Here is a 23,758-nt window from a genome sequence, read left to right as displayed (position 1 = left end):
GCTTTAAATGTAGTATTGACAGCTACATCTGCAGGAGTAGAGGATAAATCAGATATGGTTGTTGTTTTTGTGATGCAGATAGATGATTTGGGTCTCTTCTTTTCTCAGTTTGGCTTGTTGGAGGTTGCGTATGAGAAAAGGATTCCTCAGATACAGTTTGTTCAGAGTCACTAACCATAGTGGTTAGTTTCCTCTTGGTCCTTGTTTGTTTTTTAGGAGTCTCTTGCTTGGTCCCTGTTTCTTTTTGTGGCTTCGATAAATTCAGGAACGGAGGGTTTGGGTCAAAGGGAAACTACATTATCAGTTGTTGTACCATCTTTATCAGAAGTGAACCAAAACCAGCATCCTTTAGAAGTTTGTTGATCTGCAAAGCAAAGCTAGTACTCTTCTTCAGAACCATGTCAAATAGTGTTTTAAAGAGTACATATTTTCAATTTACTTTGGTTTCAGAAGTAATAGTAGTCACCCCTTGCACATTTTTCTTGGTCAATCTGTCAAAGGTCCCTGCTTTGACCAAGATAGTTTTGGCGACAATGTCAACCAGTTCTTGAAATTCGATCTTCAGCAGTTTCTTGAAGCAAGATGGAGATAACTCTTCTCTTGAAGCAGAGAAAGACTTAAGAGCAGTAACCATATCTTCTTTGAAGATGGTAGAAAAGTCAGTAATCCCATAAATTGGAAGAGAGAAGGTGGAATTGAGCAAATCGGCATCGATAAAAAGATTTGTCATCTTGAGAGAAGATAATCTTTCCATCCTCAGTGAGAGGCATTCACATAAAAGCCAAACAATGATGCCTTGTAGATGACTACAGGTGATTCCTGAAAGATACGAAGACCAGATGTCTCCAAGGTTTTGAACATGACTACCCGATGAATGTCTTGAATAATGTATACTGAAGCGAAGTAAACCTGGAAAGCATTCAAAGTGTATGTGTTGGCCATTTATTCAAATTGAGATTTAAAACACACAAAAGAAATGTTAGCAGAAAATCATAAGATTTGTAGAGATAAAACAGAGGGCTTGAAGACGAAAGGGTTACAAAGTAAGAGAATTGAAACTACGGTTTAGGAAAAAAAATATGTACAGCCGTAGGTTGAAACATGAAGACACATGTTAGCATTTTTGCGTTTGATTTTAAAATTTTGAAAAGATGGTCTGTCAAACGACAAGTAATGTAAAATTTGTTTGAACATAGAAGCAATAGGTTGTACAAACAACTGCTATTAATAAAAAAACCAAAGGAGCATGAATTGAGATAATACATGATAACGTCCACATAGAGAGCTACTGGAACAAATCCAGTAGCAATACTAAATCAGTAGAGACATTTTCTTATCAACATAAATTCTTAATATGATAAAGCAAGATTTGATAGAATCTTAACCATATTAAATAATATTCCTCCTGAACCGATGCTTGAGATAAATCAATGAGGCCTAACATATTCTGGAGTGTAGAACTAGATTTTAAGTTATGGCTATTGCACTCTATTATCACAGGAGATAGGTGACTCAGAAGCATTTATCGCATGATATTTCAATTGTTGTTGAAATCCAAAGCATTTGTGAGCAGCAGCTTCCAACATCTAAGTATCCGACTTCATTAGTAGAAGTGGCAATGGAAGTATGATTTTTACTCAACTTAGATGTCAGCCTATCACCAAAAAATTGACAGAATCCACTAGTATTTTTTCTATCCAACTTGCAACCTGCATAATCTGCATCTGAATGACCTACAAGATTAAATATAGAGTCTTTTGAATACCATAAACCAACATTCTGAGTACCTTTTAAATATTTTAATATTCGCTTAGCAGCTATACATTGAGATTTCTTTGGATCATATTGAAATCTAGCATAGAAGCATACTGCAAAAATTACGTGTGTTCTGCTAGCAGTAAGATACGACAGAGAACCAATTAACCTCTGATATAAGGTTACCTTTACTAAAATTCATCCTTCATCTTTATCGAGCTTGGTGAAGAACTCATTTTATTTGAGGCAGCAGTGCATGTTTCCATGCCAAATCTTTTCAGTAGCTCTTCATTGCATTTCATCTGGTTTATGAAAATTATAGATTCAAGCTGTCTAACTTGTAATCCTAGAAAGAATGTTAGTTATCACATCATGCTCATTTCAAATTGATCTTGCATCATCTTAGCAAATTTCTCACCAAGTTTGGGGTTAGCTGACCCAAAAATAATATCATAAACATATATTAGTACTAAGAGGATATGCTGGTTTTTGACCAAAGTAAATATTGTTTTATCAATTGTTCCCATAGTGAAGTCTTGATTAATAAGAAATTTAGAGTTAGTGTCACACCATGCCCTTAGTGCTTGCTTGAGACCATACAATGCTTTTTGTAATTTAAAAACATGATTTGAAGAGGAATTTCTACAAAACCTAGAGGTTGTTCTACATAGACTTCTTCTTGCAGTAAACCATTCAGAAAAGCAATATTCATATCCATTTGAAAAACTCTAAAGTTCTTGATGGCTTCAAGTCTAGCTACTGGAGCAAAGGTTCCATCATAATCTATTCGTTTTTCTTGCCTGAATCCTTGTGTCACGGGTCTTGCTTTGTTTCTGACTGTTGCCCCTTCCTCATTTAGCTTGTTTCTGAATACCCATTCAGTTCCAAACTGACTGATTATTTGGTTTAGGTAGAAAAAATTCATACTTCATTTCTTTTGAATTGATTGAGCTCCGCTTGCATTACTTCAATCCAGCTTGGATCATTTAGAGCTTCATCAATCTTCATTGGTTCCATCTGAGAGATGAATGCGTCATGCATATATTAATTTATCATTTGCTTTCTGGTTCTTAGAGGTGCTGATGGATTACCAATGATAACCAATGAGGGCGGATGTTTCTTGCACCATTTATAGCTAGGTTCTGAAAAAGTGGTCTCTTGATGTGTTTTGACAACAGGCTGCTCTAGAATGTCATCGTCACGAGCAAGTTCTAGAACTTCTAGGATATGTTCTGGACTAACTTGAGTCTTAGCTATAGGTTCTTTCTCGTGAACTTCTGATTCTAGATTTTGAGAATATTTTCTTTTTGGTGTTGTTTCATCTTCACTGTCCATATCCCGATTAATCATGTTTATTATGTTACCTAAAGTTGAAATATCAGAATTTTCAGGAGCATTATTAATTTCATAAAAAACATGCATAGATTCTTCAACATTAAGAGTTTTCCATAGTTGAATCAAAAGCATACAGAAGATTTTTTTCAAAGTTATCCACATAACATCTGCATCCAAATATATGAAAAAGATACATAGCTTACTCCTTTTCCACAGCTTATACGCAGTCTTTCCATGTCTTTTGTTGACCATGGTTCAATTTTGTGTATAACAAGTAGTGTTGACTGTTTCTTCCTAAAAATGTTGAGATATATCTACATCTGCAAGCATTGTTCTTGCTGTTTCTTTAAGAGTTCTATTTTTTTTCTCAGTTACTTCATTTTTTGAGGAGTTCTAGCTACTAAATACTCATGTTGTATGTCATGTTCAGTCAAATATAACTCAAGAGTTTTGTTAATAAACTCAGTACCTCGATCGCTTATGATTCTATTGACTGAAATAGATTTTTCATTTTGAATTTGTTTTAGAAGCTTAATCGAATGAGTACTAATCTGATCTTTGCCATTGAGAAATACAACCTAGGTAAATCTATAGAAATCATCAACAATAACTAAAGTATACTTCAATCACCCTAAACTCATTACAGATATAGGTCCGAAGAGGTTCATATAGTTCTAATCATCTTGATGTTGATTCACTTCCTTTGTTCTTGACACTTAATGTTACATGTTTACCTAGCTGAAATGCAGAAAAAACATGATTCCTAATGAAGTTAATATCAGGTAAACAGGTAAGAAAGTTCTGTTTTCTAAGATTGTTGAAAGATTTAGAATTCAAGTGATTTAACTGTTTGTGTCAAAACTAATGTTCGTCACTCTGAGATGCCATCAATCATGTAGGATCATCTGTTAGACCAATATTCAAAACAGATTTGTAGGTGTTTCCATCTTTGTTTCCTTGCAAAACAGTATAACCATAAATATTTTTAATTGTACAAGTGTGTTTCTTGAAAGCTACTGACTATCCATTGTCACATAGTTGACTAATGCTGATTAGATTATAGCATAGATTCTCTACTAGAATTAAGTCATTAATAATGATATTTCCGTGAATAAACTTACTCTTAACCACGGTTTTACCTTTTGAGTTGTCCTCGCAAAAGTTATTTTTGGTCCACAACAACTAATTACTCCTGAAAGTAGATTTTCTTGGCCAGTCATATGCCTAAAACAACCATTGTCCAGATACCAAATGGAGCTACTGTTCGAAATTTTTTTCTTCATTTCTTGCAATCACAAAGTTCACTAAATGATACACAATCTATTTAGGTCCAAAACTGATTAGTCCCGTAGGAATCTAAATTTGTGCAATCATGAAGGATTTTGTTCTTCGAGTAGCCTCGAGAGTGTGTATAGTAGATGATTTATTCTTAAAAAAATGCATTTTATGATGATGTTCTCCCCTATTGTTCTTGTTTTCTAGTCTATATATCTTCTGAGCTGGCTTACAATTATAAGTATTATTAAATTTTAACTTTCGTTGAGGATTGTTCTATTTAAACTGATCCTTTACTGGATCTAGTGTTCATATTGGCTTTCTTCTCAGGTTCAACGAAATAGAGACCAACATATCTGCCTTTGTTCATCTGATTTATAGGTTTCTCAACTTCAACATTAGGTTTGTTGTATTCATATATCGTATTGGATTTAACAAAGTGAATGTATTTCCCTTTGAGCATATTCAGTTTTTGCTGAGCACTGGTTTCAGAAGTGGTTTCGTGTTACTGAATCTAAGACCATTTTTGTCTATGGATTGCTTCTGTGCTCTCGCATCTTCTCTATAAAACAGAAGACATATTCCATGCATTTACCAATAGCGACAACTTTTGGTTCTCAATCAGCAGTGCTTGGTAATCAGCATTCACTCTCAGTTTTCAACCTATTCACTTCGGATTTCTGACATTGCAACTGCTCTCTTGTGAACTTATTGATTTAATTTAACAAGCATTGGTTTTCATTTTTAACTTCCTCGAATGATTTAGATAGCTTGAGTACTCTTAAATCATATCATGCAATGCTTTAACTAATTCATTACGTGTAAATTATTCCGAATAAAAATCAAATACCTCATCAATAGTCGAGATTGAATCAGTATTTGTCATGACACGCTGAACTTCTTCAGCATCACTTTAACTAAATTGGCTCTCTGAGTCAAAAGACTCCGAACTAGAATATGTCCACTTTTGTTTTCTTCAGCAATCATTGCCTTGCAATCTTTTCGAGATTTCATATCATTGTCCTTATGTCCTTTCTTCTTGTAATCATCCTTCATGGGTTTAGGACAATCAACAATAAAGTGACCAGTTTTCCCACAGTTGAAACATGTCATGTAAGGATGGTGACTCTTGTTGAAGTTCCGATTGGGGTTCTGATATGTTCTATGACTTTTCTTCATTAATCTTGAAAATTTTTTATGAATAATGACATAGAATCATTGCTGATTTTCTCGGAAGTCTTTTCATATAGTGTTTTAGTGGCAGCAGTATTTGAAAAACTTGAACAACAATAGCAGTAGCAACAACTTTAGTTGACTGACTTGATGAAGGCCCTTCACCCCTTCTTACTTCCAGTTCAAACTCATAGGCCTTCAAGTATGCAAACAATTCATGGAGTTCTAGTTTGCTCAAATTCTTTGATTGTCTCATTGTGATAGTATTAACATCTCATTATTGAGCAGTGCTCTCGTAACCTTGAGTGTAACTTCTCTAAGTCATATTTTTTTGCCAAGATCTGCTAGCTCATTGATAATGTTACTGAATCTTTCATCAAAGTTATTTAAAATTTTCTTCTACCTTCGTTTTAACATTTCTGGAACTTCTGCATTGCTACGGAAAGTTTATTTTCTTTTGTCTTGTCATTTCCTTCACATATCTGGATTAAATTTTTCCCAGATTTCTTTTGCAGAAGAACACATCTTGATTTTTTTGAAGGTGTTTTTGTCAAGGTTCTTGTACAAAATGTCTTTGGCTACATTATTCAGTTAGCTTTATTTTTATCTTCACTAGTCCATTCGCTTTTGTGTTTTTCCAGCATGCATTTGTGGAGCTCCTTCTATTATAACCATTGTGTATTGGCTTTCATAATCTTAATGGGACAATTAGTGATGACATATCACATGTCATCGTGTTGTGCTGCAAGATGAGTTGTCATCCTGATTTTTCAGTCGTGAAAGTCTTCTTCAGAGAACATGAGAATCTTGCCGAAAGATGTCAAAGCATTCTGATACGACTTGTTTAAATCAGTGAAGTGTTTAGAAGAGGAGATTAAATAAACACTCCTAACTTTTTCTTTCTTTTGCTTCTGAAATATGTGCTTCAAACCTTTTAAGATTCAGAAGCTTATCTCGATCTTTGAAAGTGCAGTAGACTACTTACAAAGTTTGAAAACATTCCACAACACTTGATGAAATTTAAAAATAGTAGAAGGTAAAATAACACAAGTTTTGTTTCTGGAGTTCGAAGGACAAAATCCTTCTATGACTCTCCTTCTTCTATTTTCATAAGGCTAAAAGACTGATCAATATACGATTGTACGAACCCACTTCAGTAGGACTTACCCTTGCATACTGAAACTCTTAGTATTACAGCTCAACACTTAATGAATTTTGATTCTGATAAAGACTTTTTCTACATATTACAAACAATTCACACTTCACATTTTTCAATGGGTAAATACAATGAAAGAGTATGTGAAAAATGGTAGCACATATAATCTCCTGAATCTAATAGAACTTTATAATGTGTGCTGATTTTTGTAAACTTTCGGTATGATAAGCTAGAAGGTGTGAGTGATTTTGCAATTTGACAAAAACTCAGTATGTTTTGAACACATCATAAAGCTTTTTTATAAACCATCTTCAACATTCGAATGAGAATTACTCTTTTTTCCGTTACAAGTATCTGAATCCAAAAATATACTTGTTATTTGTTTTTGTAGCAAAAATGATAGTGAGCAATGAATGATCTGTACGGTTCATTTTATTACTTTAAATAAAATGTTTTATTTTTACATAACGACTACAATAAATATGGATATCCTCTTATGGATAGTATAAACAAAAGGATATTACTAGAGTAGTCTGACAGATTATAGTAAAAGACTATCTTTCTACTATTGCTACTGGTTCTATGTTACTTCATTCTTAGTTCGATCTACTGGTATTTCTATTTAAGATTGTGTTATGATTTTCCTTAAGATGAATAATGCTTTTAGTTTTTCTTAAGAAGAATACGGTTTTCTAAAACAATACATCACCACAGTTAAAAGTATCTTTGTCAAATAGACAACAATTGTATTATTCTAATAATTTTATTCCCTTCTTTCGATTTTATTGTGTGAGAACTGATACATCGAATAAAATAGTGAATTAATTCACTTACAATATTTTTTTATATTAAATTGTGGATATTTATGTGATTGTTATATCTCTATTAAAGAATTAAAACAAATGTTAAAGAATTAAATTTTTAAAAATTTTAAAATTACCAAACTAAATGACATCAATAATCTAATTTAGGGGTGAACATATTTTTTTATTAACCGCCCGAACTGTCCGAACCGAATTGTACCGCACCGTTTCTTCTAATATTTTATAAAAAAACGCGATTAAAATAGTAATCATAAACCGCACTACCTATACGGTTCGGTTATTTTTTTTTACAAGAACCGCACCAAACTGTACTGTCTAAAACGTTTGCCATAATATTTAGCCTAGGATTATAATAATTTGTAAACAACATATTCAATTAAAAAAGTCGTCATTCATTATATTTCAGCTCTCTTCAAAATTATTATTCATAAAAAAAAAATTATTTTCTTCTTAATTATTATTCATATTAGTCTTTTATTAGAGTATTTATTTCTTTTACTACACTATTTTGTTTGAAGTTTGAAAGTAAAAAAGATAAAATAATGTAAATGTCATTTTTTTGTGAGTGTGTTTTTAAATTATTATCTTAACTTCGAATCTTGATTATTATTTTATCTATTTTTATCTTTGTACGATTTGAACTACATTTTACATTTGAATACACTATATTGTTGTTGTTATCAAATAAATTAGAATATATATTCTAATATATTTCATTAAAAAAGACCGTAAACCAACCGCAACCGCTCAAAACCGTAAGAGTAATTCTACATGTAAAATCGCGATTGTTTTTTAAAATTACTAATCGACTGCGTATGGCAATTCAATTTGAATTTCTTGAAAAAACCAGCAAAACCGCACCATGATCACCCCTAATCTAATTAAATAATCAAAAAATATTATTATGACAATAATTATAACATTACTAATTAATTTCACAATTAATTATGGGAGAGAAGAAAAACCGAACCCATAATTAGGCAAAAACTTGTGTGAGACGGTCTCACGGATCGTATTTTGTTAGACAGATATCTTATTTGGGTCATCCATGAAAAAGTATAACTTTTTATGCTAAGAATATTACTTTTTATTGTGAATATCGATAGGGTTGACCCATCTCACAGATAAAGATTCGCGAGACCGTCTTACAAGAGACCTACTCTCATAATTATTAGGACTAAAGATATCGCAGGATTTTATAACCTAGGCGTTTGCATTGAGGTAGTAGTGGGCAACTCATTGTGTTGATCGTTGGTGGCCGCGTTCTTCGATCGATTCTATTCCTTTTGATTCTATTCCTTTTCTTTTCTGAACCATTTTTCTCTCTTTCTCAATGGCTGCTTATTTGAATTTTTTTAGTTTCAACCATGCATGGATCATCTGTAGATACGTGTTTATTGTAATTATACACAATAATCTCTTGGCTCATTCGTGATTACAATATTTTCTATCACTTCGACACAAAAATTATATATCTACTCACAGGAGGATAATACATTTGTTCATTGGGAAGATGACGATGTCAGAGTAGATGTCCTGTAAGCCAACTGTTGCCTAGGGATTTTATTGACTCAGTTGTAATAAACAATCTTTATTTTAATATAATTCATTATTTCATGGTTTGTTATTTTTTTATTTGTATACACATGTGAACAACATAGATAAAGACCTTGATTATACTTTAATACAAATGAATCGTAATTCGATGTTGAAACTCATTTGTAAATACTGTATGATCTAAATTCGTTCCTAGTCAATCCAGCCGCCTAAAACATGGATAAAGGTCGCTTGAGCTCGAGACTAGCATCTGTGATGTTGTGTACAGCGTTTCTCGGTAAGGGCATAGAGATGCCCAAACATGCAGATGGGTAGTCATATGATGATTATACCGAACAACCCTCCTTCGGACTTTTCATGTGGTTATCATTCATCGAGAGGATAAGTCTGTGGTTATGATTGTACACCATTAGTCCTTACAACCCGGGACAACACTTAGGCTCTATATGCTAGGGCTTTGCTTTGACTCGTTTACCGGGTCCAGGAGAGTCATCAGGTGGCGAGGTTGGGTACAGTTGCGACACATATAGGAGCCAGTGCATTGTAGTCGGGGATTCACCGCTCACCTACGGGTGTGGATATCCTGTGTGATCTGATGAAATAATAGTGCATGAAATCTTTGGTCAGAGTATGAAATGTACGTTAGAGAAGGAGTTCTCCAATAGTACATGTGATGCCACTATTTATAGTTATCACATAGTTATCGAATTAATATGCAACCCTCGCTGAACCAATGGTAGCAGATTCGATCGGGATATATGAGTTGAAGGGACCGTACTGTACGCTAATCATAATTCACTGGTTCTTGCAGGCACTATCAGTGATACCTAGGGAATCATGGGGCGATGCTACTAGACGCTCTTTCCATGGTTCGATGGGTTTAATCAGAAATTTAATTTCTGACATTCTGATGATCAATTGTTGATGCATAGAATGGGGCAAATTAGGGTAAGCCCGAATAAAGGATTATGTCATGAATCACAAGGAGTTGTGAACCCACGGCTAGCTGTATCCCTGAACCATTGAGGGTCACACAAGCACTGGATCATTTGTTCCCGTTGAGAGAATAAATTCAAGGAGTTGAATTTATATTATGATATAGTAAATTCAAGGAGTTGAATTTAGGATAATTAAATTTTAAAATAAATAAATTCAAGGAGTTGAAATTATAAGATAGTAAATTCAAGAAGTTGAACTTATGAATTTATAAAATTTGGAGATAATAAATTCAAGGAGTTGAATTTATAAAATTTGATAATTTAATTTATTAAACTCAAAAGTTGGGTTTATTAAATATTAAATTTTGGAGGTGATATAATTCAAGGAGTTGAATTTATAATTTAAATAATAAATTCAAATGTTGAATTTATGATGTATTTAATTTATTAAGCTCAAAAGTTGAGTTTATTAAATATTAAATTAAATATAATGGGAAGTATATTTAATGGACTTGTAGGAGTACAAGTCCAGCATACAAAATAATTAAAGTTCTTAATGGACTTTGATTAATTAATTAAACTAGTTGGATTATCCCAATTAATTAATCAAGCTCATTAATGTTAATTATGTGTATTAGGTCTTGGCTTAATTATAAATAGGAGTGATCAAGCCATAACCCTAGCCACCACCTTCACAAATTTCGAAAAAGCTCTCTCCCAAAGCTTGAAAATTCGGCCACTTCCTTTTGAAAGAAAACTTTGAGCCGTCTCTCGTTTTCAATCTCCAACGTAAAAACTTCTTCTAATTTTTCTAGTGCTAACTAGAAGAGGAACAAATCATCTAGTCGTGGACCTGATTAGAAGAAAGGAGCCCTTAAAGAAAGTTCGTAGGGACTAGATCCGTCTATACCGGATTAGTTGGAGCCAAGTGATTTAATCACTAAAGGTAAAAGTTTTAAACATCCTATGTATGTTTAATTAAAAACCATACGAGTGTCCAAATATATTTTGATTGTCAAAATAAAATAAAAATTTTAAAACTTCCGCTGCGTTTGGACATGAGAAAACCGGAATCCAACATATTAGTTTCTCCTATTTTGTAAGTTGAATTTTCCTTCGTTTTCTCATATCCATTGTTGTATGAATGTATTCAGATTCGCTGCATGCACATAAATGTATACGCCAAGCTTACGACTTCTACATGCGTGTGTGTGTGTTGTGTGTGTAGGAATGGATTAAATGTTTTTGGAATTCAACGGAATTTATGATCGTTTGTTTCCATATTTTTCCCCACAAAGAATACGCAAAATTTTGGGATTTGAACAATAATTTTCTGGGATTTATGTTAAAGAATGACAATAATAATAGGAAGGGAAATTTATAATTTTCAGTGATTATAATTATAATATTATCGTCTTGCCTTGTTCTTGCCAGCTGCCAATACGCATATATCAAAAAGATAGGAGAACCTGTATCTGCACGTTCTTTCCCATAGCTTCTCTATACTATCTCTTGCATTATTTTCATGCTTATGGTTTGTACAAGACAATAAGCAGGTATGAATTAATGCACTGCGAGCATAGAAAAATATAGATTTCTCAAATATTTTTTGAAGTTATTTACGAGGTGGTTAACTCTCTGAGCTATGATGCAGATACTGTTAGAATCGAACTCACAAGTGAGTGATGAAACTGAGAGTAGAAGAAGCTGTTAGGTATGAATTTCATTGTCTCATATCTTGATCTGTATGAATAAATTTGTTGTTTTGTGCTTTATTATGAATAAAAAAAATAAACATAAAAATTGTGATGCCTGTAGTAACTAGGGGTGTGCAACGGTCGGTTTGGTTCGGTTTTAATAAACTTCGGTTCGGTTTTTCGGTTTACGGTTTTTCGATTGCTTAATCCTAAACCAAACCATTTTAATTCGGTCCGGTTTGGTTTTTTTGTATTACGGTTTGGTTATTACGGTCGGTTATTACGGTTTGTTTAATAAATTTAGTTATAAATAAAGTTGTACGTTATAAATTTTAAAAAAATATAATAAAAAATCACAATCAAATTGGTTTTGATTATCTTACGAAAATCAAAATAAAGTAATAAAAAACAGACATAACTATAATTCTTCTAAACAATTTGTTGAGTATCTCACAAACATCAAAATAAAATAATAAAAAATATAGCTACGACAATTGTAAACAATTTGGAATTTGGATATGTTGATAGTGAATAATTTCAGCATTGGATCCATCAACTCCTACAAAAAAATCCTCATATGTAGGGAAATGAAAATGTCAACCTATTATGAAAAATAATAAGTTCATATAAATTAGATCAACTTAACAAACCTGATTGCAAGTCACAACTATATATTAATAAGACAGTAAAATAGTAAACATAATGAAATTACTTATATTAATTATTTTGTTATTTATTAAATTACTTATATTAATTATTTTATTATTTATTATATTTTAAATGGTTTTTTTTCGGTTTTAAAATTTCAAAAACCGATAACCGAACCGAAAAACCGAAAATACAAAAACTCAAAACCATAACCGACCGAAAAACCGTTTAAACCGAACCCGAAAAACCGAAATTTATGGTCCGGTCGGTTTTTTCGGTGTAAACCGTTTAATGAACTCCTCTAGTAGTAACTGGAAGCGAACCATTGCCTAAACGGATAGTTGTTAAAACCTCTAACTTGGAAAGACAACCAAACCATTATGGGGATCTCCAGAGGTACTAACTGGAACTAAATTTAGAGTTTTTTCCTATATCATGTGAGGCACTATATTCTTTTGGACTAGTGCAGCAGAAGATAAGTTCATCGATGAGTTTGTTCGCTGTGCCTGTTGGAATAAAGCAGAAGATAAATGTAAATAAGCTCGTTCAAAAGGTTAATAATGATCTGTATCTTCTATTTATCTGTATATCTATATATATCAGCATAATCATGATATATAGAATCTCAAAATTGCAGTTCCTCGCAAGCAATTTTGTTGTGATGCTTTTTCATTATGATGGCATTGTTGATATGTGGAAGGATTGTCAACGGAGCAATCAGGTCATGCATGTATCTGTGGAAAACCAAACAAAATGGAAAACCTAAAATAAAATTTTACCACTCGCAAATGAGTGGGAATGTATCATGTGCTTCGCCTGTATATAACCTTTAGGACTTTATGGCCCGACCATATCAAAAGATTATTTTTGGGACAAGAAGACTGTTCTTTCTCTCCACACAGTCATATTACTTGAAACGGATACATTTACATAGGGTCCCAACTGGGTGGTATCCTTGAACCAATCAGGACATGAAATAAAAGGATTGTATCAAGAACCATGTTGGGCGTTCGATTTTCATTCGCAATCATGGATTTTCAGAGGGATGCTAAATCTAAAGAGTGTCATTGAATAGGTGGTTTGCCAAGAGATTCTTGCATCCTGATATAGTAGCAGATTATGATTATATTTTATTGTGGGATGAAGAGATAGGAGTCGAAACTTCCACCCTGCACGGTATGCAAAACCCATATATATTCAAGACTTAATTTTCACACATTACTAGTATTAGTTTTGAAATAGGTATTGGGTGTGCAGATATTTATCAATTGTCAGAGATGAAGGATTAGAGATATCACAACGAGGGCTTGAAATAGGGGAATCTAAGGTGCATCGCATTCAAGACTTAATTTTCACACATTACTAGTATTAGTTTTGAAATAGGTATTGGGCGTGCTGATATTTATCAATAGTCAGAGATTAAGGATTAGAGATATCACAACCAGGGCTTGAAATAGGGGAATCTAAGGTGCATCGCCTTTATAACTGCACGATGGAAGAGATCAAAAGTACACAGGTTTGTTCATGCCTATTTCTCTTAATAGCATATAACAATTCTAAAATCTATGAAAAAAAGTGAATGAAACCATTTTATAAGAAGACTATCATATACAGTTAATTAAATGATAGTGCAGGAGGACTTACAAAGTTGGTGGTAAGGAAACTCAATATGATGATAACAGCACTCATCCTCCTTGCACAGGGTACAACAAATATTCACATACACGCACATATGGAGTACAAGAATTTAACATAGATTGATATAATGCTGTTTTCAGATGGATAGAAGTTATGGCCCCTGTGTTCTCCAAGAATGCATGGCGTTGTGTTTGGTATATGATGCAGGTATGATTTATATACTTCTATAATTGAAATGAGATGATTTTACAGATAAATCCCTATTGGTTTTGTCGCAGAATGACTTGATTCATGCTTGGGGACTTGACATGCACCTTGGTTATTGTGCACAGGCAATTAACATTCCATCCCTCTTTATAGCTTATACACACATTCACACAAATATATATACAGAATGCATGAATAAATACTGTCATGATCGTCAGGGAGATCGAACGAAAAACATAGGAGTTGTGGATCCTGAATACATAGTTCACTATGGCTTCCCAACACTAGGAGAAGAAGAGGTACTGAGCATAGTTGTCAAAGGCGAGCGAGAGGCGCCTGGGGCCGTCCCAGGCACAACGATTCACAAAGGCGAGCCCAGGCGCGCGCCTGGGCTTGCCTTGGAAAGGCTCTCGGGCGCGCCTTAGGCGCGCCTGAGATTGTTTTTTTTTTAAATTCAGTAACAGAGAAGTTGCATTTTGAAAATGCAACTTATCTGTTTTTTTTAATAGTAACTTAAAATGTAAAAGGCCCAGCCCAAACCCAAACCTTAGCAGCCCAGTTCACAAATTAAATAACAGAATTACAGAAGGCGACAAGAGCAAAAGTGTGCAGACTGCAACAGAAAGTTCTAGGGACTCCGATGATTCGGTGGAAGAATTATGGGAGGTCATTAAGTTCAGAGTTGCGAATACAACGAGAAGAATCAAAGGGCTTGATCATTTAGCTATTTCAGATGTTGTTAGGGATTGGAAGTTTGTATTGGTTTGACGAAAATGCTTAGCTCTTATATTTTGCGGATCACTCATCCGCTGTTATTGTACTAAAAACTTTCATTAAACAAAAGATTATGTTTCCTATAAAAAAATAAATAAATTATTATGAACTTATTAATTATTTGTTGTTTTGTGTGACATTGTTACTTAATTATTTCATATTTTAATATATTATTCTAAGATAAATATATTTTTTTAAAAAATTAAAAATGTGTGCCTTGCTTCGGTAAGGCGCGCGCCTCGCCTTGCGCCTCAGGCTCCAGAGCCTTTGTGCGCCTCGGTGCGCCTTGCGCCCTTGACAACTATGGTACTGAGTTGCATTGCAATTTGCATGCATGCCTGGAATTTCTAATGGATTTTAATTGGATGATTGATGCAGCATACACAGGGAAGTTCGAAAGCAGAAAAAATAAAAAAGAGAGTCGAGGTGAGAAGACAGTCGTATCACGAGTACTAGATATTCAAAAGGCGGTGGAAGAAAGCAGCAGAGGAGGATCAGTGTTGGACTGATCCATATACACATCAAACTCTTTAAATTGATCATCCATCAGCTATAATTTACCAAGTTTCTGCTATTCAACTACCAACCACCACCTTAATTCATAGTTCTGGTTAATTGGTGTAGCTGTAACATGTAAGCGAAGCCAACCATGTTTATACCATTACCAATTAAGTAATGTATAAATTTTTTGTAGGACTTCAACTTTTAAAAAACCGAAATTAAGATGCCAATGCTTTAGATTCTTCTCGAAAAATAAAAACAAATTGCCCATGGACCACCCTCAAAGACATCAGCAATAGCAATAAAACTCCAACAATCTATTTTAAATATCAGAATTTTGTTCTAAAGAAACACATTAAGTAAACTTAATTGATCTACACAATTACTTGACTCATCTACTAATCATAAAACAAAAATATACATTAAATGAAATTTATCCTCATTTGTGTTTCACTAAACAAGGATGGATTAATAGAAATTTCATGGATCTTTCCCAGCTCCTAACTCCTCCTATGCCTCTCATGTAATTCCTACCTATAAACCCCAAATCTCTTATCATCCTTTTAACAAACAAAATTCAAGGAAATCGAAACTAGATATGACATCCGAAGCAATTACAAGTCTTGGGAGTGAAAGAACAGTAGCCAAAAGGCCTGTTTGGGATGTTGCAATTGATTGCATAGCAACATGGAGATTCCAAACAGTATCTTTTGGCTGTACCCGTACCTCCTCCACAGCAAGTGCACAAGGCACAAACCCCGAAGCTTCCGGCCAGATTTCTCCGGTTCATTGTCAACACTTCCTTCCCTTCTGGCACCATCTCCATCCCCACATTCGAGGCACTCGTAAACCCATTTGCCTGCAAATCCACAAGTGTTGAATTTGGAAGCAAGACGCAATCTTTAACAAGATTATTGATGGGATCTGTGTAACATAACAAATAATACAGATGCAGCGACTGTGTGATAAAGATACTCACAATGGGTAAAAATCTAACTCCACCGAGAGTAAAGGCGAGCAACAAAAGGAACAGTGACCAAGAAATTCCACTCTCACTTGCGCGCATCTCTTATGGGGAGGATGAGAGATTGTAAGAAAAGAGGTGTGGGTTAGGTGTGAGCGCCAAATGAATGTTAAGGATAGAACGAACAAAAACAGGGGGTGGGGTAGAGATCTCATGCGTCCCACACAGTTTTCAATTAAATAATATAATCAACTACAAGAGACTTTAAAATATTAAATTAAAGAAAAAAATTTGTATGAGACGGTGTCACATATCGTATTTGTGAGACAAATATCTTATTTAGGTCATCAATGAAAAAGTATTATTTTTTATGATAAGAGTATTACTTTTTATTGTGAATATCGGTAGGGTTGACCATATCACAGATAAAGATTCGTAAGACTATGTCACAAAAGACCTACTCTAAATTAAATAACTATAAATTATATTTTTTTAATTAAATGATTAGTTGAATTGAAATTCAAGAAACCAATTAATTAGAATTGAGAGTGAAAATAAGAAAAAATTATATGAAACTAAAGTTGGGTAATTTTATATCTTGTGGCTTTTCAATTTTGTCTATTATATAGTTATCGAGCACTGCTTGATGATCATAGGCAATTTGTGTGACTTTATAAATTCGAGCAAACGAGTCAAAGTAATAATCAGTTAAATAAATAAAGAAGAGGAAAAAACCATTGCTCGGCAATTAACGAAGATGTACACCTGGCTCGGCCGAGTGCTTAAAACTATGATGGACCAAAAAACCGGAAAATCCTGATCCAACCCGATCATTCTCATCTCAAAAAAATCTCGACCAGCGTTTTCCCAACCCGATCAATATCGGGACAGGGAGACTAATATCCACCCAACGGAATCCTCGATCCAATACAAATATTTTAATTATTTATTTATTAAAAAATATTATAATATTTTTTAAAAACATATTATAATATTATTTACACATTAGTTTGAAATTGTGTTTTTAAATAAACTAATGTTGGGTCGATGTATATATAAAAATTGTCTAACATATTTAAAAAATTATTTTAAACCTTAAATTAAATGTTTAACTAATTTATCCAAATAAAAAAATAAATATTATAATTCAAATAAAATTATACAAAAAAAAAAAAAAAAAAAAATAAAAAAAAAAAAAAATATAAAAAAAAAAAAAAAAAAATATAAAAATATTATAAAAAAAAAAAAAAAAATAAAAAAAAAAAAAAATATAAAAATATTATAAAAAAAAAAAAAAAAATAAAAAAAAAAAAAAAAAAATATAAAATTAAATAAAATTATACAAAAAAAAAAAAAAAAAAAAAAAAAGAGTTTATCTCATTTTATTCTCCCCAGCCAAAACTTAAAAAAATGAATGGCACACACTGTTGTTCTCACCCCTACATTTCTCCGGATATCATTTCTCAACCCGATGGGATCCCAAACTTTCGGAATATATTCTGATCTTCACCCTACCCAACGAGATCCCGAACTTTCAGGTTATCATCTCCCTGTATCTGGTTATCATTTCTCAACCCGATGGGATCCCGAACTTTCGGATATATTCTGATCTTCACCCTACCCAACGAGATCCCGAACTTTCAGGTTATCATCTCCCTGTCCAATACGATCCGAACTTTTTAGATCCCTACTATTCGTTGTCCAGACGGGCCACCCCTACTTAAAACGCAGCAGGACCTGCCCATTGGGCACATCTGAAAGCCGAAAGGCACCTTTTGTTGGGCGCACCGATAAATTTGTGATCACCTTAAGTAACTAAAGAGAAAACCAACTTCATCTACATCTGCCACACGTTATTTTATTGTTGAAAGAAGAAAGAAAATGGCGGAGTTTTTTAAGGACTTCACTGACTGTGTTTCTTCAAAAATAGCTCTCTCTTATGCATAAGAAAATACTGCTTTTCAATACAAAACACTGTCCATTGATCATAGTTTCCTCGAACGAAAGATCAATCTTCGCGAAAATAATAACAATATAGAAATATAAAAATTTTGGAACTTGGAGCTACATCAACATAGCTGAAGTTGATGTTCATATGATCGAGGTTTTTTCTTTATTCATGCGAAGTATTATTTTATGAATATTTTATTTGCGCTATTGTTTAATAGCCTTTAGAGTATATTTGATATTGCACAATATTATAGCAAATTTTACTTCGTACAAGTACATCATAAAAATTAATGCCTAGTGTACCTTACTTCAAGAGCGCAACTCGCCTCCAATACAGCGATGCGCCTCAGAGCGCACTATCTTAAACTGAGATCAATTCAACTAATAAAGTTATCCAAAACAAGCATATAACTAACACTATGTCCAAGAAAATGATGGTGTACCTCATCCCTCATATTAGTACACTTTTATGAGAATTGAGAAGTCTGTAAAATATCTTCAACAACCAGCTAAGGCACAATTCAATCGCTCTCCTCATTATTGTCTGCAAGTAAAAATGAGAAAATGTGAGAATCTTCTCATCCATTTCTGTTGTTTGGAAAGAATGGTATGTAATCAATTACTGCTAATCGCATCAAATCTTCTTTAAACGAAGATTACATTTGTTCAAGGTTACAGCCCACAGCCCACTGAGTGCATGTTAGTACTGTTTAAAGTTCGGAAAAGATCATTTTTAAGTGTCAGTTTTTGTTTCTAACTTACTGACGTGTATAATAATGCTGAGTTGCTAGCTCGAGTCATTATGAAGTATCGAGCAATTACTTGTATTATGATCTTATGACCAAACAGCATTACTTGAGCTTCCATATTTTTTTCTTTTTTGATATAATAGGTGGCCTTGACCTTCCAGTTTCAATATAATTATTTGAAACACATATTATTCACCACCTTCTTAGGAAGCTACTTGGAGGACTTGTGTTGAAACACAGTAATCACATGTATATTGATGACTCGTCATTGAAAAGTGGCCTTCATGGAAATTGGTTTAGGTTTCCATTTCATATTAGAAACTATTGGACCAAAAAATAGAAAGGTAAAAAATCAATTCATGTTAATCTAGTTTACCTCCATTAAATTCTTCGCTTTCTTCTTCTTCTTCTTCTGCCTCTTCATCGTCATCATCTTCTACTTCTTCGTCGTCTTCATCCTCCTCTTCCTCAAAAGTCTGCTCATCCTTTGCCTTCTCTACTTTTTCATGTTCCTTCTTGTTCTCCCCTTCCTCCTTATCGTCATCATTCTGATATTTCTTAATTTTTTCTTTGTTTTTAATATCTTTAGGACCAGCCTTGTCTCCTTTGGCACTTGTTTCGAATTTAGGAGGAGATACAAAACTGAAAGTTGACCTTCTTCGAGTACTCGATATGATGTTGCTCATGTCAATACCTTCAAGTTCTTTGGCTGTTTCCTTTCTCTTTTTACAATCCTTGATTTCTGAAAGCATGAATTTAGCGGCAACATTAAACAGGAAGAGGGACAAAGGAGAGCCACAGAGAAGATGCTCAACAACTGAATCCAATAATTCAGATAATATGCTGTGCATGGATGGTGAATAAATTTACTGCTGCAGGCAATTTGTAAAACCAAGCATGCTAATCATTCAAGTCATATTGTTTCTTATCAACCCCAACTACCTTCAAAATCTCTTCTCACACTGTGATTCAGAGTCAAGTTACATACGCTTGCAGATTTCCAAAGCTTAATCAATTTGACACTTCCGATTAATAAAAATTCAGGAAACATTATCTTCTAGTTACTGATTAATAGACATAGACACTAGATCACGTGAACACACAATTTTAACTGTTGGCAATACAATGAACTAAGTTACATGAGATGGAAACCAAGATACAGCTTGACCATCTTTCCTAAAACTGTACTAACTAGTTGGCCCCTTCAACTAATAGAAAAACATGTATATTCACCATGCACATTGGCCTTCAAAAAGCTGGCTTCTAGATTACATTTGCAGGGATGATGACCACATAAGTGAAAACCAGGAATCAATTATTACCTTTCTCACTGGGATCCTTGGATAGTCCTTCTCTTAAGAGTATCCCTTCCAACTCCTTCACTATAAAGGCCTCTCTTTTTTCATCTGACACTTGCTTAGCTTTCTTGTAAATTGAAGGAGCAACACTGATTCCCAATAAGAAATGATGTGGTGTCATATCAATGGGTCCAGGTCAATAACACCAGGGGGGAAGTTTTTAAGATAAAGGAGAAGAGCCAAAGTGGTTCCAGCACAAACCTCATTCCACAAGCTTTGATCACTGATTTCAGATGCTCCACTTTTCTACCATATCCAGGAGCTAGTTTTTCTTTCCTCTGTTCATCAAAATGTTTTAGTCAAAGGCAAACCAACATAAAATCAATTTATACAGACACAGATATCAGATTTTGAAGGTGTTGAAGTAGGAAAGCAATAGCAGTACTGGTTTTTCCAAAGATGCTTTAGATTCACCATCTTCAGAGACATTTCCAGCGTCATCTGACTCATTGTCTTCCTCTTTTTGCCTCTTTGCAAGCTTGTCCTGCTTCGTGCTGGAGACATCAAAATCACCCACCATTGATCTTTTACGTTTCTTCACCTCTTCCAGCTTTTTATTTTCTCTATGAGCAGCTTCCTTTCTTGATTTTACTTTATCTTCCATACTATCACTTTCACCACCCAAAGTATCATACCCCTCTTCGCTGCTGGTCTTCCCTGATCTTTTACTTCGAGAGCTCTTGGAATTTATCTTCATATCTTTTGCAGCTTTAGCTCCTTTGGGTGGATTAAGCACCTGTATTGCGAAAGATAAATAAAGGTTATATGTAGCCATTTTAAGAGAATCAGGGCTCACATAAACACTGTATTAACCTGATCTATTTGTTGATTTATATACTTTTTAAAAGGGTCGAGGGTATTTTTATCAAGTCCAAGGTCCTCTTCTAGAAGTCGACGAACCCCAACCAGAGTTATTGTCCTGAAAAATATAGGAAGAAACATATATAATTGATCATGAGCAACAGAAATGTAACCAAACTTATAATTCAAATTGGCAGTATCATGGTTCAGAAGGCAAGTGTCCGGCATAGAACAACTTAAACTGATTAGAACAGAGCAAAAATAGTTATAAAATGAAAATTCTCACTCAGAGTTTGCTAGAAAATGATCGGCTCTTTCCCAAATGGCTTTCTTAATTGTGCTCTCGCTCAAAGAAAATGCCTGAGCACCAGATTCAGATTTTGAGGACAAGACACCCAATATAGGGGAGTCTTCCATCATTTCCTTGTCGTCGGGAGTAGATTTTGTTGATTCTTTCTTTATCTCAGGCTGCTTCGGCAACAGTGCAGTTTCTTTATCACTTAAATGGTTGTCTTTGTCCACATCAGATACTGTCTTAGAGTCACAATTATCAGGACCATCCATTTGCTGATATTAGGAACAGAATAACGAAACTTGTTAAACTTCTTAAGAATTTCAGATCTGTAGTTACTAGACAGATTCTCTACTTTTCTCAACAAAAAGCTATTAGAAGCTAATACACTTCAAATTTTTCAAGAAAGAACATTTATTTGTCAGCATATAGATTCAAAATCAGAAGTTACACGGACAGCAATATCGTGGGATCAGAAATTGGAGCCTGGAGGTATTCACCAGGCAGTCTAAAAATAATTCAAGCAGACACCCACCACCATGAACAGGTAACAGCTAAAGTAAGTAGAAATAATGGCACTAATCAGCATTCCACTTCCACTATCATGTGATGTATTCAGATCAGACGAACTGTCCCAATGGGTTTGAAGGATATGGATCTTGTTCTTTCCTCTGTTTTTATCCCTTATATTACTTACTTCAACATCGGTCCCAACTGAGGGGTTGCCGTTGCACTATAAGGACAATAAGAAGGTGCTTTTTCCAATCAGAGGACGCTAGAAGTTATTCATGAAAATTTCAGGTATCAAGCTGCCCTTCCAGTGTTTTGAGTCTTTATCTTCAAGACACAAAATTTGCTTTTGAAAAATTATAAATCAAGATACATAAAAAAGAATTTTGGCACGGGAAATGCAAATGCTATTCCGGAGAAACTGACCATATTTCAGTCATTCCTAGCTTTTAAGAGAGAATGATAAACACAAATAAATTTTCATAGGTACCATAACGATTCTATCCCAGGTGATCTCAACATGCATCTTCTTTCATTTTATTCCAATATTCAGAGGAAGGGAGAAAGCAGGAGTTGGGCAGGGTATGGCACAACAAAACTAGAAAGCCAAATGGATTACCACCTCCAAGATTACACAAAGTCAAAATAGTCTAAAGCTACATTAATTTAAATACATGATACCAGCATAGCAGGGAACGTGTTTGCAAAACATATATACACACAACTTAACAAGAGCACCCACAATTTGAAAACTGAAACACAAAACAACTACAAAAGAGGGACAGGTTGCTCTCAGAAAACACTCTTTCTAAAACCAACTCCTAGATTTACGAGGCACGAATTATTGCAAGAAGCAAAGGAGGTAATGATTCACCTTTTCCAAATATTGGCGAATGAATCTCTTGTGTGCATCCAGAGCAAATTTCTCAAGCCCCATATCCTTCTCTAGCAGCCTCCTCACACTTTCCAACGTCAGTGAACTGCAATTCGCGCATCCAAAAAAAGCAAAACCGGATAACAAAAATCAACCGAACAACAACGGCTGTGTCGTATCTTACATATAATTCATACATACTCGGCTTGGTCTTTGAAATGCTGAAGTCGAGAGCGCACGGCATGCTCAATCTGCACTTCAATTCCCGGTTCTTCTTCCATGGCCGCCATTATTATTCGCAGAAGAAAGCAATAAAAATTTTAAAAAAAAATAGTGGTGAAGTTGCTTCGACAAGTGATTGATTCAGCTTTCAAGTCTATCGTTTAATGAGGGGAGTTGAAATTTCTAAATAAAATTTCAGGTTTTTCCAAAACCCTAATTATCTGTACTTTTTATAGATTTGATTTGATTTAAACAATTGATTCATTTAATAAAAATATATTTCTTCGTTTTTTTTAACACAGTATGGTCATCAATTTGACTGATAAGATAAATAAGTTAAATTAAAATAATATTTATTTTATAATAACAAATAAAATTTGAATTTATCCTTCTATTAGAAAAATCAAAATATAAATAATATATCTATCTATCTACTTCTATGAAAGCCTGAATAAGTTTGAAATGGCCAGTTTTGGTACGATTTTCGGTCAAATCAAATACGTGTGTCCTACATTTCTTTCTCCAACACAGCAGGAGTTTGTGCTGTCAAAAAACCACGC

The 23,758-nt window shown here is 33.9% G+C and overlaps 2 protein-coding genes and 1 long non-coding RNA gene across 5 annotated transcripts; 1 reads left to right on the top strand and 2 right to left on the bottom strand.

Annotated features, from left to right (window-relative positions):
* The first annotated feature begins 12,675 nt into the window (after positions 1-12,675).
* Positions 12,676-15,691, top strand: LOC140982448 (uncharacterized). 2 transcript variants are annotated; one of them, XR_012176268.1, is made up of 4 exons: positions 12,676-12,911; positions 13,293-13,534; positions 13,616-14,502; positions 15,356-15,691. It is a non-coding gene; the product is annotated as an uncharacterized lncRNA (long non-coding RNA). The 2 variants fall into 2 exon arrangements; XR_012176267.1 differs by having other exon boundaries at positions 12,676-13,534.
* Positions 15,692-15,780: 89 nt separating this feature from the next.
* On the bottom strand, positions 15,781-16,647 carry LOC140982447 (uncharacterized). Its single transcript, XM_073448954.1, has 2 exons — positions 16,458-16,647; positions 15,781-16,337 (listed from the first exon to the last, which is right to left on the bottom strand). Exons 1-2 carry the CDS (start codon positions 16,542-16,544, stop codon positions 16,071-16,073), a joined length of 354 nt encoding a protein of 117 aa, XP_073305055.1. The 5' UTR covers positions 16,545-16,647; the 3' UTR covers positions 15,781-16,070.
* Positions 16,648-18,669: 2,022 nt separating this feature from the next.
* Positions 18,670-23,391, bottom strand: LOC140983315 (uncharacterized). Of its 2 annotated transcripts, none has more exons than XM_073450303.1 (9): positions 23,178-23,391; positions 22,977-23,082; positions 21,587-21,867; positions 21,313-21,418; positions 20,903-21,235; positions 20,701-20,777; positions 20,464-20,588; positions 19,518-19,883; positions 18,670-18,936 (listed from the first exon to the last, which is right to left on the bottom strand). In XM_073450303.1, exons 1-9 carry the CDS (start codon positions 23,264-23,266, stop codon positions 18,914-18,916), a joined length of 1,506 nt encoding a protein of 501 aa, XP_073306404.1. In that variant the 5' UTR covers positions 23,267-23,391; the 3' UTR covers positions 18,670-18,913. The 2 variants fall into 2 exon arrangements, with proteins under 2 accessions (XP_073306404.1, XP_073306402.1); XM_073450301.1 differs by having other exon boundaries at positions 20,885-21,235; positions 23,178-23,388.
* Between the last annotated feature and the right edge of the window lie 367 nt (positions 23,392-23,758).

Source organism: Primulina huaijiensis, chromosome 8 (genome assembly GCF_012295235.1).
Source record: "Primulina huaijiensis isolate GDHJ02 chromosome 8, ASM1229523v2, whole genome shotgun sequence".
NCBI lineage: Eukaryota > Viridiplantae > Streptophyta > Magnoliopsida > Lamiales > Gesneriaceae > Primulina > Primulina huaijiensis.
Note: the sequence above shows the minus strand (reverse complement) of the source record. Positions and strands in the feature narration are given on the sequence as shown.

Excerpts from the sequence above, each read along its gene's own strand:
- LOC140982447 (XM_073448954.1), bottom strand. The coding sequence starts at position 16,544 with ATGCGCGCAAGTGAGAGTGGAATTTCTTGGTCACTGTTCCTTTTGTTG. Across the intron at positions 16,338-16,457 it reads GAGTTAGATTTTTACCCATT|GCAAATGGGTTTACGAGTGC; the intron begins GTGAGTATCTTT and ends GTGGATTTGCAG.
- LOC140983315 (XM_073450301.1), bottom strand. The coding sequence starts at position 23,266 with ATGGCGGCCATGGAAGAAGAACCGGGAATTGAAGTGCAGATTGAGCAT. Across the intron at positions 23,083-23,177 it reads CATTTCAAAGACCAAGCCGA|TTCACTGACGTTGGAAAGTG; the intron begins GTATGTATGAAT and ends CGCGAATTGCAG. Across the intron at positions 18,937-19,517 it reads AAGCGAAGAATTTAATGGAG|ACAATAATGAGGAGAGCGAT; the intron begins GTAAACTAGATT and ends TTTTACTTGCAG.